The following is a 15,014-nucleotide window of genomic DNA, read 5'->3' on the forward strand; positions in this document are numbered from 1 at the left end:
TGAAGTCTCATCAGCAGTCGTCGGCCGCTGCGCGCGATCGTAGACCCTAAGCCGGCGGCGGAACATCTAATATTGCACGTGCCGGATTCAAATCAGTCGTCGGCCGCGGGCGCGCGATCGTGGACCCTATGCCGGCGGCGCAAGGCCGTATGTTACACGGAGCTGCTGAAGTCTCATCAGCAGTCGTCGGCCGCGGGTGCGCGATCGTAGACCCTAAGCCGGCGGCGCAGGGCCGTAAAGGATCTGCTGGATTCAAAGCTAGTGTAGACCTTGGGCCGACGGCGTAACATCTGATTCAAATCAGTCGTCGGTCGCGGGCGCGCGAATCTGGACCTTATGCCGGCGGCGCAAGGCCGTATGTTACACGGAGCTGCTGGAGTCGCCCGGGAAGTGCAGCAGGTTGTCGGCGCCGCAGGAGGGCGTGGGCGAGGAGGGCGGGTCGAGCGACGCGCGCGAGGCCGAGCTGAAGCTGCTCGAGCTCAGCTCTTCGGGCTCCGCCTCGTAACGAACGCTCGACGTTATCGCTGCAAAGTCGAAATGGTTTGAGCGTTATTTTAAAGGTCGGAAAGGTCAAATTCTATTGTGTTACACAAGTAGGAAAAAGATGATTACCTATTCGCTGGGTGCGAAGTACTAGGTGGGGGGGACATAATCTATCGCAGCGCTCATGGTGGTCAAAAGTAGAAATAATGTTAGCTCTGTCATCAGATGTATCTGTCAATGGCAAAGCGATTCTACATAATACATTTTAATATCATTAATTAATCGCATGAAAAGGGTCCTACTGGGAACTTAAATAAAAGAGTGGACTGTATTTCGATAGGGCTGTTTTAATAGCCGTTTACAATTTGGAAATAACTAAACTATACAACGTGGTAGTACAAAAATGAGTCACAGTAGTTGTTGTGCACAGATGTTTGCCTTATGATGAGAGCGTGAATTATTGAACTCTGCCCTTGTTTTGTTCTTAATTCTTCTGCATCTCGGACTTGTCCAGCCAATACCAACAACTTTCCTTTAAATACGGTTTGTGGTTGGAATTTGATATTGTAACTCTCACAAACCCGGTCTTCAAAACGATACTCATTTCGATCTGAAAACGATATTTAATTTATTACTAGCGACACAGAAACATTTAAATATATTTACTGTTATATAATGAAACCGTTAAAGTAGCTTTTTCTTTTTGTTTTACTGTAAAACTACAACTATAAATGAAGTAAACAAACCCTGACACAATCAAAATTAAACACACTTTTTGGACTTACCTCATTTGATTTGAATGACCAAAATGATTTCAAAACCTTTTTTCCACCCAAATCGTGGTATCACAACAATTTATTAGTTGAAAATATTTGTTATTTTTTCATTTCGATATTTTTTCACAAATATACGACCTAAATGTCAATGTGACAGAGCCCACAAAGTTGTGGACGCTAGTTGGCGCTGTAATCGTGCACGGAGCCAATAAGACACAATAATAATTGTAAACACTTAGGGTGGGTTGCACCATTATACTTTGACAGTAACTATGACGCCGGTGCTTTTTGTTTGGAGTTTGACAGATTTTTGACGTTTGTCAAAGTTAAAGTAAGATGGTGCAACCAAGCCTTAATATGCAATAAAAAAATTGAATTTGAATATAGTCTGGTCGCCGAGCACGTAGAATTTCGTCCAATGACCCCAAGCTAGCCATCCTTATCACTCGCGCGTAACTATATTACTGTCGCGTTCGCACACTCGCTGCTGCCGCCCGTCGCACAGACGCGACAGCAATATAATTACGCACGAGCGATAAGGATAGGCAGCTTGGGGTCATTGGACGAAATTATACGTGCTCGGCGACCAGGCTTTAAACCAAGCGATGCAACCAACTATGTCTCAATAGCGATGCTCTGATGCATTCATTTATTATTTTCATAGTATCACAAATTAACAAAATTATATTACCGGTCTAGCGTATGTTAGCGGCACGGGAAGGTGTTTTTGTGACGTCACGTCATATAATTTTCCTGTTGTGATCGCGTGTAGGTTCATAAATGAAAAGACATCATTGGTTTTTTGAATTCTCATTTTATTGTTACTTGCTATTATGATTTTAAACACTCCATAACATTATCAACAAAACCGTACGGAGACAAGGCAGCCGAATTATTAAATTTTATCTTAAATTTTGATACACGCTCACTAACCTACCGACATAAATTCGATAACACCATTCAAATTGTTAAAATTACACAAACGGTTTCTAAAAGATAGATCTTAAAAGCGTACAAATGTTTTAATAACTAAGACTATAATAAGGAAATTAATGAGTTACAACTCTTCAAAAATGTGTAGACTCGATTTCACATTATCACTATTTCTCAGTCAGTTTATCTTTAATCCTTGGTAGAACAAAACTACCAAACGTGGCATCCATAGACAATTTCATTGTTGACTACTCAAATTTGGCGAAAATATAAGGATAAAACTTAGTTTAGTAGTTTCATTCGCTAAGGATGGTAAAAGATAAACTAACTGGAGATTGTGAACATGTGAATCGATCTATCTTCAGTTTTTATAAATGTCAATAACAGAATCTATGCTCTATAAAAACTAAAGTTAGTGTAGTGCCTTTCTAAAAGAAGAAACGAATTGTTTCTAGTCGAATTTTGCAAAGAGTTTACACTTTTTCACATTATAGACACAAAACAATTTAAAACAATTTGTACTGAGAAAAAGTACATTTTACACGAAAAAGTAACTTCAAAGACACAACTAAGTACTTAAAAATTTGACATTAATTTTAATAACAGTTTATTACTACTTTACGTCATGTTAACTCAGGGCTCAAATAGAAATAAGTCACAACATGAGATCTTAAATGGAAGCGCCCTGAGTTCGTGGGTATTCGAGGTCACTGAATTACTACGATAATTAACTACTGCGCTTTAGGGATAACACATTAAAGGTGAGGCACACGAATAATGAAGGCAACAATACTCGAAAAGATTTTATGTTAAGTATAAGTGTGCACTCGCCTTTATCACATAAACTAATTTCAGTCGTGTATAAGCTACAATTAATCAAATTGCTTTTTAAAATTACTTAATTGAACATTACAATTTCGCCATTTTAACTCTAATTGTAAAGAATGTTACGTTAAAACATCTATAGAACCTTTCAATATAGCTTTAGTTTGGTGCAGTCAATTGATCTATCCTAAAAACCGTTGTGGACTCTTGTCATTCGACGCCGAAAGCCTCCGAAACGATGCGCCGGCCGAAGCAAGAACAACGTCATAACTACGCGAAGAAAGCCCATGCATTCCCGAATGTGGAGATCAAAAGATTATGTAAAATCACATACTCTACTTTTTGGTTTCGAGTGAGTCCAAAGTGTTTGTTAACTTCCTTAAATTTTATCGCTTCTAATACACCAAATGTAATCTAATTTATGATATGAGTTATTATTATTTGACGATTATTAATTGTAATGACAGTGTGTTTTTTGTAATGCACTTATACTTTTTACTTGATCTCGATATGAGTAGGCACTTAACAATTTTATGAACATGAAACAAATGTTATGGGGCATTGTCGATCGTGTATACTTAAGTTAATAAGACAATCACTTAAAATGTCCGTTGACGAACAAAACCCGGAGGGTTACTGTACAGTTTTGTCGAGTAAATTATCAATACATTTGCAAAAATTATACGAAAACCTCATTAAATTCATATTGCTTTTTAAAATACTTCAGCGACTTCAGTAGCTTTGTATAGTGGAAATACATATAACAATTAAAAAATTAAGCCCAAACAATTATAGTCCCAAAAATAATAATAATAAAGCCGAATCTGGTTCGAGGTTAACAACTTCTTCGAATATAATAATAAATTATTATTTGTCTTAGTATAAAATGTATGTACTTACATACAATGTATGTTTTATACTCAATAAATAAACTACCTAATTATCACCAAAATAAAAAGTTAATAAATATTATGCACCAACGTAACCATTTTCCTACACAGTTTATTGTGAATAAACTTGAAGTACATATTGTAAATTACATAGAAAAAATAAAGATTTGTCATGATTCAACACAATTACAACTAAAATAATTATTATAATTCATACCACTTAAAATAATACTTGTTAATAACATTACATAGTTGTTATTTGTACATACGACAGCCGAGGATCAAAGAAGGTATTACATACCGGCGACTATGTCGAATTCAGCATTCACCAATATTTAACTATTAAAATAACATAATACTGAAGTTATGAACAGCATTTTAGGGAGTCATCTTTAACCTCATAACGGTTTTTGTGGAATTCGTTAAGATTTTAAGTAATATCGGAAAAATTGCCGAGAAATATTTCGAATGCAACGTAATGTACAAACTACCAGTGTGTTATCATTTTCTTTCTTTTAAGGTCAATAGAAATAAGATGTTATTGGAAATTTTCAATCATATTTATGGAGTGATTGCAGGGGGGTCACGTGAAGGCAAATGCAACGCCAAGCCAATGCGTTGCGATATAAGCTTAATAAATTAAATCGCTGTCAATGTGAGTATTGTACATATAATACATTAACCGGTGATAAAATATATTTTAACTTATAGTAAAATATTTGCCAAATTAATTGTAAACCAAATTGTTTCCTACGTCAATGTTTTTTTTTAATGTTGCAACTTTCCCTTGCATTGTCGAGCATTTTAAAACAGCACTAATGGATACGCGAAAGAATTCCCTTGAATGATTTTTTTTACCTTGTAACATTGTAGTTACATCAAATTCAGTTTCTGATAAAATGCTCATCATTGCTCACCGAATACAAAGTTATTTCTCATTTGTATGAGACTTCAAAGCTATTTTCAAAGTCAGTGGTTAGTTTTTTGATTTTATTGCTAATTAATTAATTAAGAAACTATGAAAGAGAGAAAACATCTAGTCAAATGATGTTTCATTAGAAATTAAATTAGAAATTGAAGCTATGATTTTAATTATTAATTAAATTATAACCTATATTAGGAGATTCTATTGCCACAGTAATATTGTCTATAACTTAGCTTACATAACGCTTGAGGTATTGATAGATTATAATATTACTGGCCAGGAAGCTGCGTCGCAAAACTAAAGTGCGTATGGTTGGCCGTAGTGTTACTACTAAACTAAATACGAATTGTAACTAAATAAAGATAAGTACTATAGAGCACTGATGAACGAAAGCCTCACATATTTTGTGATGGTACTTCGACTTTTTCTTTTTTTTACAATATGTACGAATATTTTTGTACCTTTTATTCAATATCATCACAAAATATGTAAACCGAAATTATTTTTATTATTTTACTAAGTTTTTATATTTTTATGTTTTTTTTTCTCTAAGACAGAATTAATACCACTAACTTTTCAAAATTTGAAGTATTAAAAAGACTTGTTAATATTTCACCTCACGAATTTAGGCTCAAAGCAACAAATCTTTCACAATCCAACTTATTTAATTTTTTTTTGTCTTTTACATGTGCATTTCAATTTATAATTGCAGTACTAACTAAATAATAATAATAATAGCAGCAAATATTTTATAGCTAATCACGATCGTTTCGAATAACATAGCAACATATGAAACATTTAATAAGTAAAATTATTTTTGAACACATTTTTCCGATATTAATTACTTCTTCTTTCGGCGCGAATTCTTAGCTTTAGCTACTTTCTTAGTCGATGGCAGTGTAGTTTTATTAGACGCACTCATCTTCTTGTCTTCCTTGTCGCTGTCAGTGGACACCACGGGGGACGTGTTGTCATCGTCCGAGGACTTCTCCATCATCTCTGCCTCCCTGTCATCCGCTTTGAGCTCATCGTCGATCTTGATCTCTTGGCTCGTTATTTTATGACCCTCGATCACACTGAACCCTTTCTCCTTCCTCGCTGGAACCTTTTCTAGGTCTATCAGGTTGAAGGTGCTGGATTCGATCACCTTGCTGGTGGTCTCTTTGATCGACGAAAGTATGTCATCGATGTTGATTTTGCAGATCGGGCTGGTGAGCTTGGCTTCGTTGACTTCTAGCAGGCTGTCGCGCATGACTTCAAGCTTGAAGTCGTCGAGGGCGAAGTCCAACGGCTCCAGCGGCGGCAGGTCGTGGAGCACGGCGTGGTGCTCCTCCACGAAGTTCAGCTCGGCCGGAGTGTCGCACTCGGCCACCATGATGTCCGTCCTCTTACACAACTCGTACAACTTCTCGTGCAATGACACCTCTTTGGAAGACTCTTTGTCACCTCTCATACACACAATATCACTAAATTCGCTCAACTTATCATCTCTCTCTAATTTTTTATCATCTACATTAGTCTTTTCAATTTTCGCATCCTCAAGTTCAGCTCTCAATTCGAAGTCGTCAGACTTCTTAGTACTTTTGGAAGCGGCTATGGAGCTCCACGATTTAATAGGTTTCTCGACGACTGCAGCAGGTTTTTCCACGAAGATAGGTTTTTCCTCGGTCTTCGTTTCAATAGGTTGGGGAGACTTCTTACGCGACTTTGTACCTCTGGTTATCTGAATATCGGGGAACTCTTCTTTAGTGGAGTCGATAACGTATACGTCTTTCACATCCGTCTCCGAAACCTTTTCGTTCGACTTACGGCACTCTAGATAAGGCGACAAGGATTTGCTTTTCCTCGATTTGGGTGATTCCTTACACTTACTAAAACATTCATCTTCCGCCTCCTCGGAACGCGTGACGACAATAGTGTTGGATTTAGATTTTTCTTTAATGACATCCAACGGTTTCTGCTTCATCGTCAACTGGGCCCACGACTCCATCTCGCACAGGTTACTCTCAATTTTACTGAAGCTTTTAGACACACCGAAGTCCTGATCGAACTCGTCCTGAATTTTTGCTTCGGCTACATTTTTCTGGGGCTCGACCGCAGTTTTATCGGGCGTCAAACTTTTGGAGGCGCGTGTTTTCTTACTTTTGGCAACGTAGGAACCACACGGCTCCACGTCCTCAAACGGAGACGAAATGGACACCAAGTCTCCGCTGGAGGGCTGAGGTTTCTCCTCGATCGCGTGTATTTCCACAAAACTGTCCTCCTCAGCCTTTGTCTGGACCTCATCCTGTGCTTTTTTGCCTTTACGGTTTCTTTTCGACTTCGGCTTCGGGTCTTCGGGAATCTTTTCCACCGGCGAGGATTCAACGACGGGGGGAGGGGGCGGTTTCTCGGGTTCCGTCAGGAGCATGTCCCAGGCCTGGTCCTCGGTCTTGATCTCCTCGTCGCGCCAGATCGGGGCGATTCTAGGTTCTCGGCGTCGTCGATTGGTCTGGACCGGGGGAGTTTCCGGGACGACCTCCGCGGAGGGCGGGCTACGTCGACGATCGGCCTGGACCGAGGGGGGTTTCAGGATGACTTCCGGAGGAGGAGGGCTACTCTGATGTTCCGTTTGGACCGACGGGGGTTCCTGGACTACCTTCAAGGGAGTGGGGCTGCGTCGAGCGTCGGCCTGGATCGTGGGCTGTTCCGAGACGACTCTCGAAGGGGTCAGACTACGTCGAGCGGTCTGGACCGGCGGCGATTCCGCGATGACTTTCGAGGGGGTGGCGCTGCGTGCGGGCTGAACCTGAAGAGGTTCCGGGGCGATCTCTCGTCCGGGGCAGTCGTCGAGCGGCGGGCAGTCGTCCGAGCTGAGATCGCTGAGCTTAAAACTGAGGTCGTCCCCTTCGGGGGGCAGCGGGTCGCTGAGCGCGGCGGGGATGACGACGCGGGCCAGCAGGTCACGAGCGGGCTGGGCGCGCGGCTCGGGCGGCTGCGCGAGCGGCTCCACCGGGATGGTGGTGGTGACCGGCAGCGGCAGCGGGCGCAGCAGCAGCGCGGGCGGCGGCAGCGCGGCGGGCGCGCGCACCACCGGCCGGAACGTGGCCTCGTCGCGGTTGGCCCGCGTGTGCGCATCGGGATCGGACGGCGCGCGGACGGCGGGCGGCTCGGGCGCTCGCACCACGGTCCCGAGCGGGTCCACGGCGCGCGCCACGCCTCCTCCCCCGCCCGTCCCGCCCCGCGCCTCCTCCGGCCGGGCGGTCAGCCAGCCTATACGAAACCGAAGGCAACCATTAGTTCGATCGTGTTGCGTGCGCGAGGCGCAGAGCGGGCGAGCCGCGGGTCATTCTCGAACTCACTGCGGCTATCTCGACTTGCAAACTGAGTCTTTGGACGCGACTCACACAGACGAGACGCGACTTTAGGGCGACTAAAGCCCGGTCCGTGAGCACGTAGAATTTTGTCCAATGACCCCTAGCTACCCATCCTTATCGCTCGCGCGTAATTATATTGTTGTCGCGACTGTGCGACTGGCACCCGCAGTGAGTGTGCGAGCGCGATAGCAACATAATTACGCGCGAGCGATAAGGATGGGTAGCTTGGGGTCATTGGACGGGATTCTACGTGCTCACGGACCAGACTATACTAACATGGCGTTTTTTCAAAGCTTCAAGCTCATATTTAGATGCGAATTTATGTGCATGCTAATACGACTTTCTTAACAACTCTGAATTCACTCTTAACATACCATTGACCGGCATTGATACGAGCATTTGTCAAGGGTTGCGTCAAAGTATGAGCTTATGATGCCTGAAAAAATGCCATGTCTAAACTAAGTGCCATTATGTTTATACATTTTCTGTGTGAGTGCGTCTCATCCTCGACTTCTTGTATGAAGATATCAAAAGCCTTGGCATCTTATCCCACTTGTTAATTTTCAATTAGCGATCCGCAAATTCATATCTTCATACAAGAATCGAGGATTTGTTTTAAGTATGAGAATGAACCCGCGACGGCGCCGGTGTGATGGATGCCTTCGGCTTCGTTCAGCCGCCGCTCGCCGCGTCTTCGCCTCTTGCGTTCACTCATTCGCTTGCTTCAGTTCACTCATTCATTCACTACTTGAACACTGTATCGAAACTGTGTCGCAAGTATTTTCACTACCGCGTTAAAAAACCGATAAAAAATTAACGAAACCGAAACATAAATTGATTTTTTAGTCTCACGGATTAATAAAATATGGATGATTTTTAAAAGATTGTAGAGCTTAAAACGGCCCAAATACAATTACATTTTTTTAAACATAAACAAAATAATTATTTTGTAAGATACTCGTAAATATGTAATAGACAACGCAACAAACAAATTTTACTGTAGTATATTGCAGGATTGGAACCTGCATTAAACAAGAAGATTATTAAAAGTTCAAAATCATCTTGCTGTATATTTAAAAGCATCTTATTTCAACAGTTTCAGCTCAAATCGAAACTTGTAGTAAATCCGTCTTTTTATCTCAAGCAAGCATTTTTTTGAAACAAGCGATTTGAAATTAAAATATCAAACACAAAATGTACATTAATTATACAGTGACAAATGTACCTAAAGAAATATTTTGGGTCATGATACTCAGTTAAAGTATTTATATGCAAAGAATCTATCAAAATCAATAGTCTAAAATCTAATAGGCAAATTCAAAACTTTTATTGGCAATACCATACTCAAAGGATATCTTACATGGTTCTGATTTATTATGAACGATAGCAATAAAGCAATAGAATCCAAAATCGAATGGAGAAAATTTTATAAAATCTATCATGAACACAAAGTGCACTGTGATCCTTCTCAATTCTCTTCTCATGAACCTTTCTTAAATCAATAAAGTCCAAAATCCAATGTGCAAATTCATAACTTCTGACAACTGTACACAAAGGTGTTCGTGGTTCTCTTTCATGAACCTTAAAACAAAGTAATAGAGTCGAAAATCGAATGGATAAATTCATTGTTTTTGTCGCAGTACCATCAGCAGCTTAGGTTGCACTAACGATGGTCCTTTTTAAGAACTTTACACTAAGGCCCAGTTTTTTGATTCATAGTTAAAATAACTAATTGTTAAATTTGCTACTAATGGTTAAATATTAACAAAATGTAAACAAATAGTTAAAAAATGTACTAAAAGTCAAGCTAACCATTGTTCAAAAAACCTTTTTTTCTGATATTTAACCACTTGCCATTTGACATCTGTCAAATTTGACCATTGGTTATTTTAACTACGAATCAAAAAACCGGGCCTAAGCAATAAAGTCTAAAATCCAATAAACAGTTCGTGACCCTTTGTTTCAACTACCCATCTCCCAATTGATTTTGAACCTAACCCTATATAAATAAAGTTCAAAATGGCGCACTCACCGTGATCCTCCTTCATGGCTTCAGCGAGGTCCTCCTTAAGTTGCACGTCACACAAGGAGGGTGCTCGGCCCGCGTCCGCCAGCAGCGACTTGCGACGGAACCCGTCCGATGGGGAGTGTTCTACTGAACCTGGGGGAAGGTATATTGGTTAGAAGCGCTCTAGAAACCTGTGGGAACGGTATAACCGGTTACTCAGAAGGTAAAATGATGAGCTACTAAAGCCCGGTCCGTGAGCACGTAGAATTTTGTCCAATATATTGCTGTCGCGACTGTGCGACTGGCACCCGCAGTGAGTGTGCGAGCGCGATAGCAACATAATTACGCGCGAGCGATAAGGATGGGTAGCTTGGGGTCATTGGACAAAATTATACGTGCTCACGGACCAGACTATACAAGTAACTGAGTCAGTGCCTACTCAGTAGGCAAGGGAATGGCACGGGAGGGTGTTTTTGTGACCTCCAACGTTAGCGAGACTTCAGATGTGCTTCAGACTTGAATACAGACCTAATGCACTGACTCAGTTATGCGCTAGTAGACCTATACCATCTAGAATACTCTAGGATGGGACGCTATCGATAGATTTTAAGTTTGAATTTAAAATCAATCACGAAAATCTGGCGAGATTTGTGTACCTATTTGCTACTTAAGATTTTTATTACGATTTGAAAAAAACATTCATTCGGTCATTGAACTGAATACTGAATATGCAAGTCACTTAAAACATGAGTACAGGTTAGCATTTGACTGCTCATAGAAAGTATCTCATTGAGATCTACTGTGCTCACTGGTAAGTGACAGGATCACACTGTGGCGCCATATTGTTGAGTGTACTCCAACGCTCACCACTTAGCACCACTGTCTTAGCTACTAGCGAATGACAGGATCTTTTTCAGTGGTGCTAAACTGATAGTAGGTGGTAAGTACTGTATGGGAGGATTTTGAATCCCCGCCCTAGCCTAGTTTGCGGAAACAATTTTACTAAAGCCCGGTCTATAACCACGTAGAATTTTGTCCAATGACCTCAAGCTACCCATCCTTATCGCTCGCGCGTAATTATATTGCTGTCGCGACTATGCGATGGGCGCTCGCAGTGAGTGTGCGAGCGCGATAGCAACATAATTACACGCGAGCGATAACGATGGGTAGCTTGGGGTCATTGGACAAAATTCTACGTGCTCACGGACCAGGCTTTACATAACGTCATATTATAGAGTTGTGTACTCACTAGCAGAGCCGGAGTCGATGAGCACCGGCACGATGGGACGCACTCCAGGCATATTGACGGGGTTGGAGCGCGCCACGCCGCGCGGCGCCGTCGTCTCCACCTCCACCGTCTCCGCTTCAGAGAGCGACGAGTTGGACCTGCCGACAAAACTCAATCAAATCAAATCAAATCAATAAATCATTTATTGTCTTAGTTATAGGTATTACAATAACACAGATCTTAAATGTATACATAAGTCCGCTATAACCTGCCGATTGGGCGTACAATATTTTATTCGTATGAATACAGACTACGTAGTTGCAACATATTATAACTACATAACAAAACAATAAACACATAACAAACTTTAGAACAAGTAACAATCTTACATTTTAAAATCTTGTAGCTTAAGGTAGGTTAGTTAAGACTAATTAAATAAATAACATCAATAACTAATTTTATCTTGTAAATATTCATTTAAAGAGTAATAACATTTTTTGACTAAAATTTCACACAGTGCTGTCTTGAAGTTTTTATAATTTAACTCTTTTAGGCTGTCAGGTAAATGGTTAAAAATTTTAGGTGCTACAACAAAGAAACTATTTGAAAAATCATTAGACTTTCATGTTCTCATCAGAGTACGGGACTATTCCCACCTCTCGTTTCCACCGCTGGAACTCCTGTGTAGCCAGGATATACAGCTTATAATAAAAACCCAACCAGTGAAGGTCAAGTTTGTCCAAGAGGAAAGTTAAACTGTCATTGGACCCGCAATTAAATTAATCAGAAGTTCTTATCAGAGTAAATTCCGATAAAAGCAGTTGAGTGACGCGGCGCTGCGCTGTATTATGTTGCACGTCACTTATAATGCAACAACACTCGCTGTAGCGCCGCCCCAATGTGACACACAACATACAAAATGTAAAAATACTTATGCCCGTTTTCACCATAAATCCCTAATTTTTAAGTGAAAAAAAAATTTCTGTTGTGTTACCATAGGGGTCGCTTAAAAATTAGTGATTGATGGTGAAAACGGGCATCAGACACTTTGTTCCAGGCCGCGCAGCGCCGCTCAAGTGTTATTCCCGCCACTTAATACAGTCGATATTGCTCCGAAATGATAGTAAGCTGCCTGTTAAAAGGAGTCCTACATAGTATTGAAGCACTTAACAACCTGCAGAAGTTGATTTCCGCAAGCTGTTTACCACTGTGTAAACAGCTGTAATTTCTGCAAGATTTACACAGTGGTGACAGCTTGCAGAAATTAACTTCTGCAAGTTTTATTGCTAATATGCGCTTTACTTGTCGAAGCACGGTAGTCTAAACCTCGCATTAAAAGTAAATGAATGAAGACTAACCCGGTGCAGTTGTAGGTCTTGAAGACGAACTGCGGGCCCATCCACAGCCGGCGGTGCGGGCCGGCGTGCGTCACGATTTCCACTTGCGACAGCCAGCGCTCTTCCTCGCTCATGCATACGTCGCCGCATTTCTGTTGGACAGATCAAAGTTGCACGTCAAATGGAATTATAGGATGTTAGAAAATAGAAACAGGAAAATGTTGCAAGATCATTCGAACTATCCCTAGCATAATCACAATATATCTACAACTCGATCGAGCTAACTGCGGACGATGTGACGTCACGGCTGTCAGGGTGTCAGGTACGCAGTTAACTCGACCGGGTTGTAAGTCATAATATTTTTAAGCCACGCCCATTTTGCTGTTGGAACCAACGCTGCGATGGTGACGAATCTCACGTGGTGACACGAGCCAACGGCCGCTGTTTACAAGCTGGTGTCTTTAGTAAAAACAGTGAGTGGTCTGCTCTGCGGGCTTGTTGACCTACCAGTGACACCGCTCAATGGCCTTTTAATGGGACTAGTTTTACTTTCCGTTGTGGAATGTGAAGAGGCATATGTTCAGAAGTGGATCACATGTGGCTAAATGATGATAATGTCATCATTATCATCATTTAGCCACATGAGATGATGACAGCTTACCGTGGCAGCCAGGTGGAGGTGCCTCAGCAAAGGGTTGGCGGGTGGCAGCGGCGCTAAAAGATCAGGTGCAGCGCCCACTACGACACCGGCTCCACCGTCACCTCGACGCAAACTCGACTCGACAGCAACCCAACCCTTCACAAATCCTCTCCTGTAGCCTACCAAGTGACAGCTTACCGTGGCAGCCAGGTGGAGGTGCCTCAGCAAAGGGTTGGCGGGCGGCAACGGCGCCAAAAGATCAGGAGCAGCAGGCGGCCGCTGCAGCGCCCACTGCGACACCGGCTCCACCGTCACCTCGATGGGCGACTCGTCGCAGATCTATGGCACGCCTGCGGTGCCAAGTGACAGCTTACCGTGGCAGCCAGGTGGAGGTGCCTCAGCAAAGGATTGGCAGGCGGCAGCGGCGCCAAAAGATCAGGAGCAGCAGGCGGCCGCTGCAGCGCCCACTGCGACACCGGCTCCACCGTCACCTCGATGGGCGACTCGTCGCAGATCTTCTCTTTTGGCACACCTGTAGGACAAAGGGATATAAGTTTATACTTTGATCACTTTGTAGAAGGTAGGGATGTAACGTCAAAATAACAGTGACAGCTACATCTAGGAAGAATTAGCGGCACTGCCCACTGCGGCGTAGCGTAGGTATAGACGCCTATTTGCCGTAGTTAGCGACGCTTAGTTAGCCGCAGGGACTTGGCTGCACGGCTACGGGACTTCGGGCGCGCGGCGCAATAGTAACGGGTGTGAGCGAGACAGATAGTTGATGTGCGAGAGGGAAAGTATTAGAGCCTGCCGCGCGCGCGGCTTCTATTTTGTGAAGTGACCTTTTAAGTTATGGGCACGCACTAGCGCTTGTTACTGCTACCACAGAATAATAATAAGTACTACGTACAGAAGTTTTACTTCGCGAAGGTATTTAAAAAAATGTATGTTCAATGTCATTAACAATATGGTGTAATTTAGCCTGTCTCAAGAGTCAAGCACCATTTTGTTGACAAACGTCAGTGATCGGCACGGCGCCGAAGCTATAGGGCTGACTTCGGTAAAATGATGTGACGTGAGGTGCCAAACTGCGGAAAATGGCGGAGGAAATACATGATTTAGCATGAATTATCATGAATAATATTAACTACTTATTTACCTCTCAGTGTCTTGAGGCAACTTAAAAAAGTACATTCTGTGTTTTTATTATTATTTAGGCAGTTAAATACTGCACATTATTTAGTACACCATTTTCTTTATTTTCTTCCATCATACACAAGAATACGCGTGCGTGAGTCAATGTTCGCTCGTATGTGAGGCCTTGTCGAATAGTAATCCTGTAGGTGGGCCATCGTGCGTGTTTTGTTTTCGATGTAAACTCGCAGAGATGAACAGGCCTGCTGCTACTGGCTGCACTGTTAGTGAGCTGCCACACTAGCGGATTACAAACGGTTACAAAGCGAAGCGTCTCCTCCGCTTTGAAACCGCTTGTAATCCGCCAGTGTGACAAGGCCCTAAAGCCTTGATCACACGTACCTAGCAAACGGGCGAGACAGTGCTCTCGGTCGAGTACTGCACTGTGTATGAACATTACGCCGAGTGCTCGGCCGAGC

At 42.3% G+C, this 15,014-nt stretch overlaps 1 protein-coding gene across 1 annotated transcript in view; it reads right to left on the minus strand.

The window, feature by feature from the left end:
• Positions 1-2,053: 2,053 nt before the first annotated feature.
• LOC135073449 (uncharacterized) overlaps positions 2,054-15,014 on the minus strand; it is a 33,868-nt gene continuing 20,907 nt past the window's right edge. Inside the window, exons 11-15 of the mRNA XM_063967631.1 lie at positions 13,782-13,933; positions 12,783-12,913; positions 11,446-11,582; positions 10,221-10,349; positions 2,054-8,084 (exon numbers count right to left, since the gene is read on the minus strand). Coding sequence (XP_063823701.1) covers positions 5,674-8,084; positions 10,221-10,349; positions 11,446-11,582; positions 12,783-12,913; positions 13,782-13,933 — 2,960 coding nt within the window. The 3' untranslated portion in view covers positions 2,054-5,673. The remainder of the gene's footprint in view (positions 8,085-10,220; positions 10,350-11,445; positions 11,583-12,782; positions 12,914-13,781; positions 13,934-15,014) is intronic.

Source organism: Ostrinia nubilalis, chromosome 7, assembly GCF_963855985.1.
Source record: "Ostrinia nubilalis chromosome 7, ilOstNubi1.1, whole genome shotgun sequence".
In the NCBI taxonomy this organism is placed as follows: domain Eukaryota; kingdom Metazoa; phylum Arthropoda; class Insecta; order Lepidoptera; family Crambidae; genus Ostrinia; species Ostrinia nubilalis.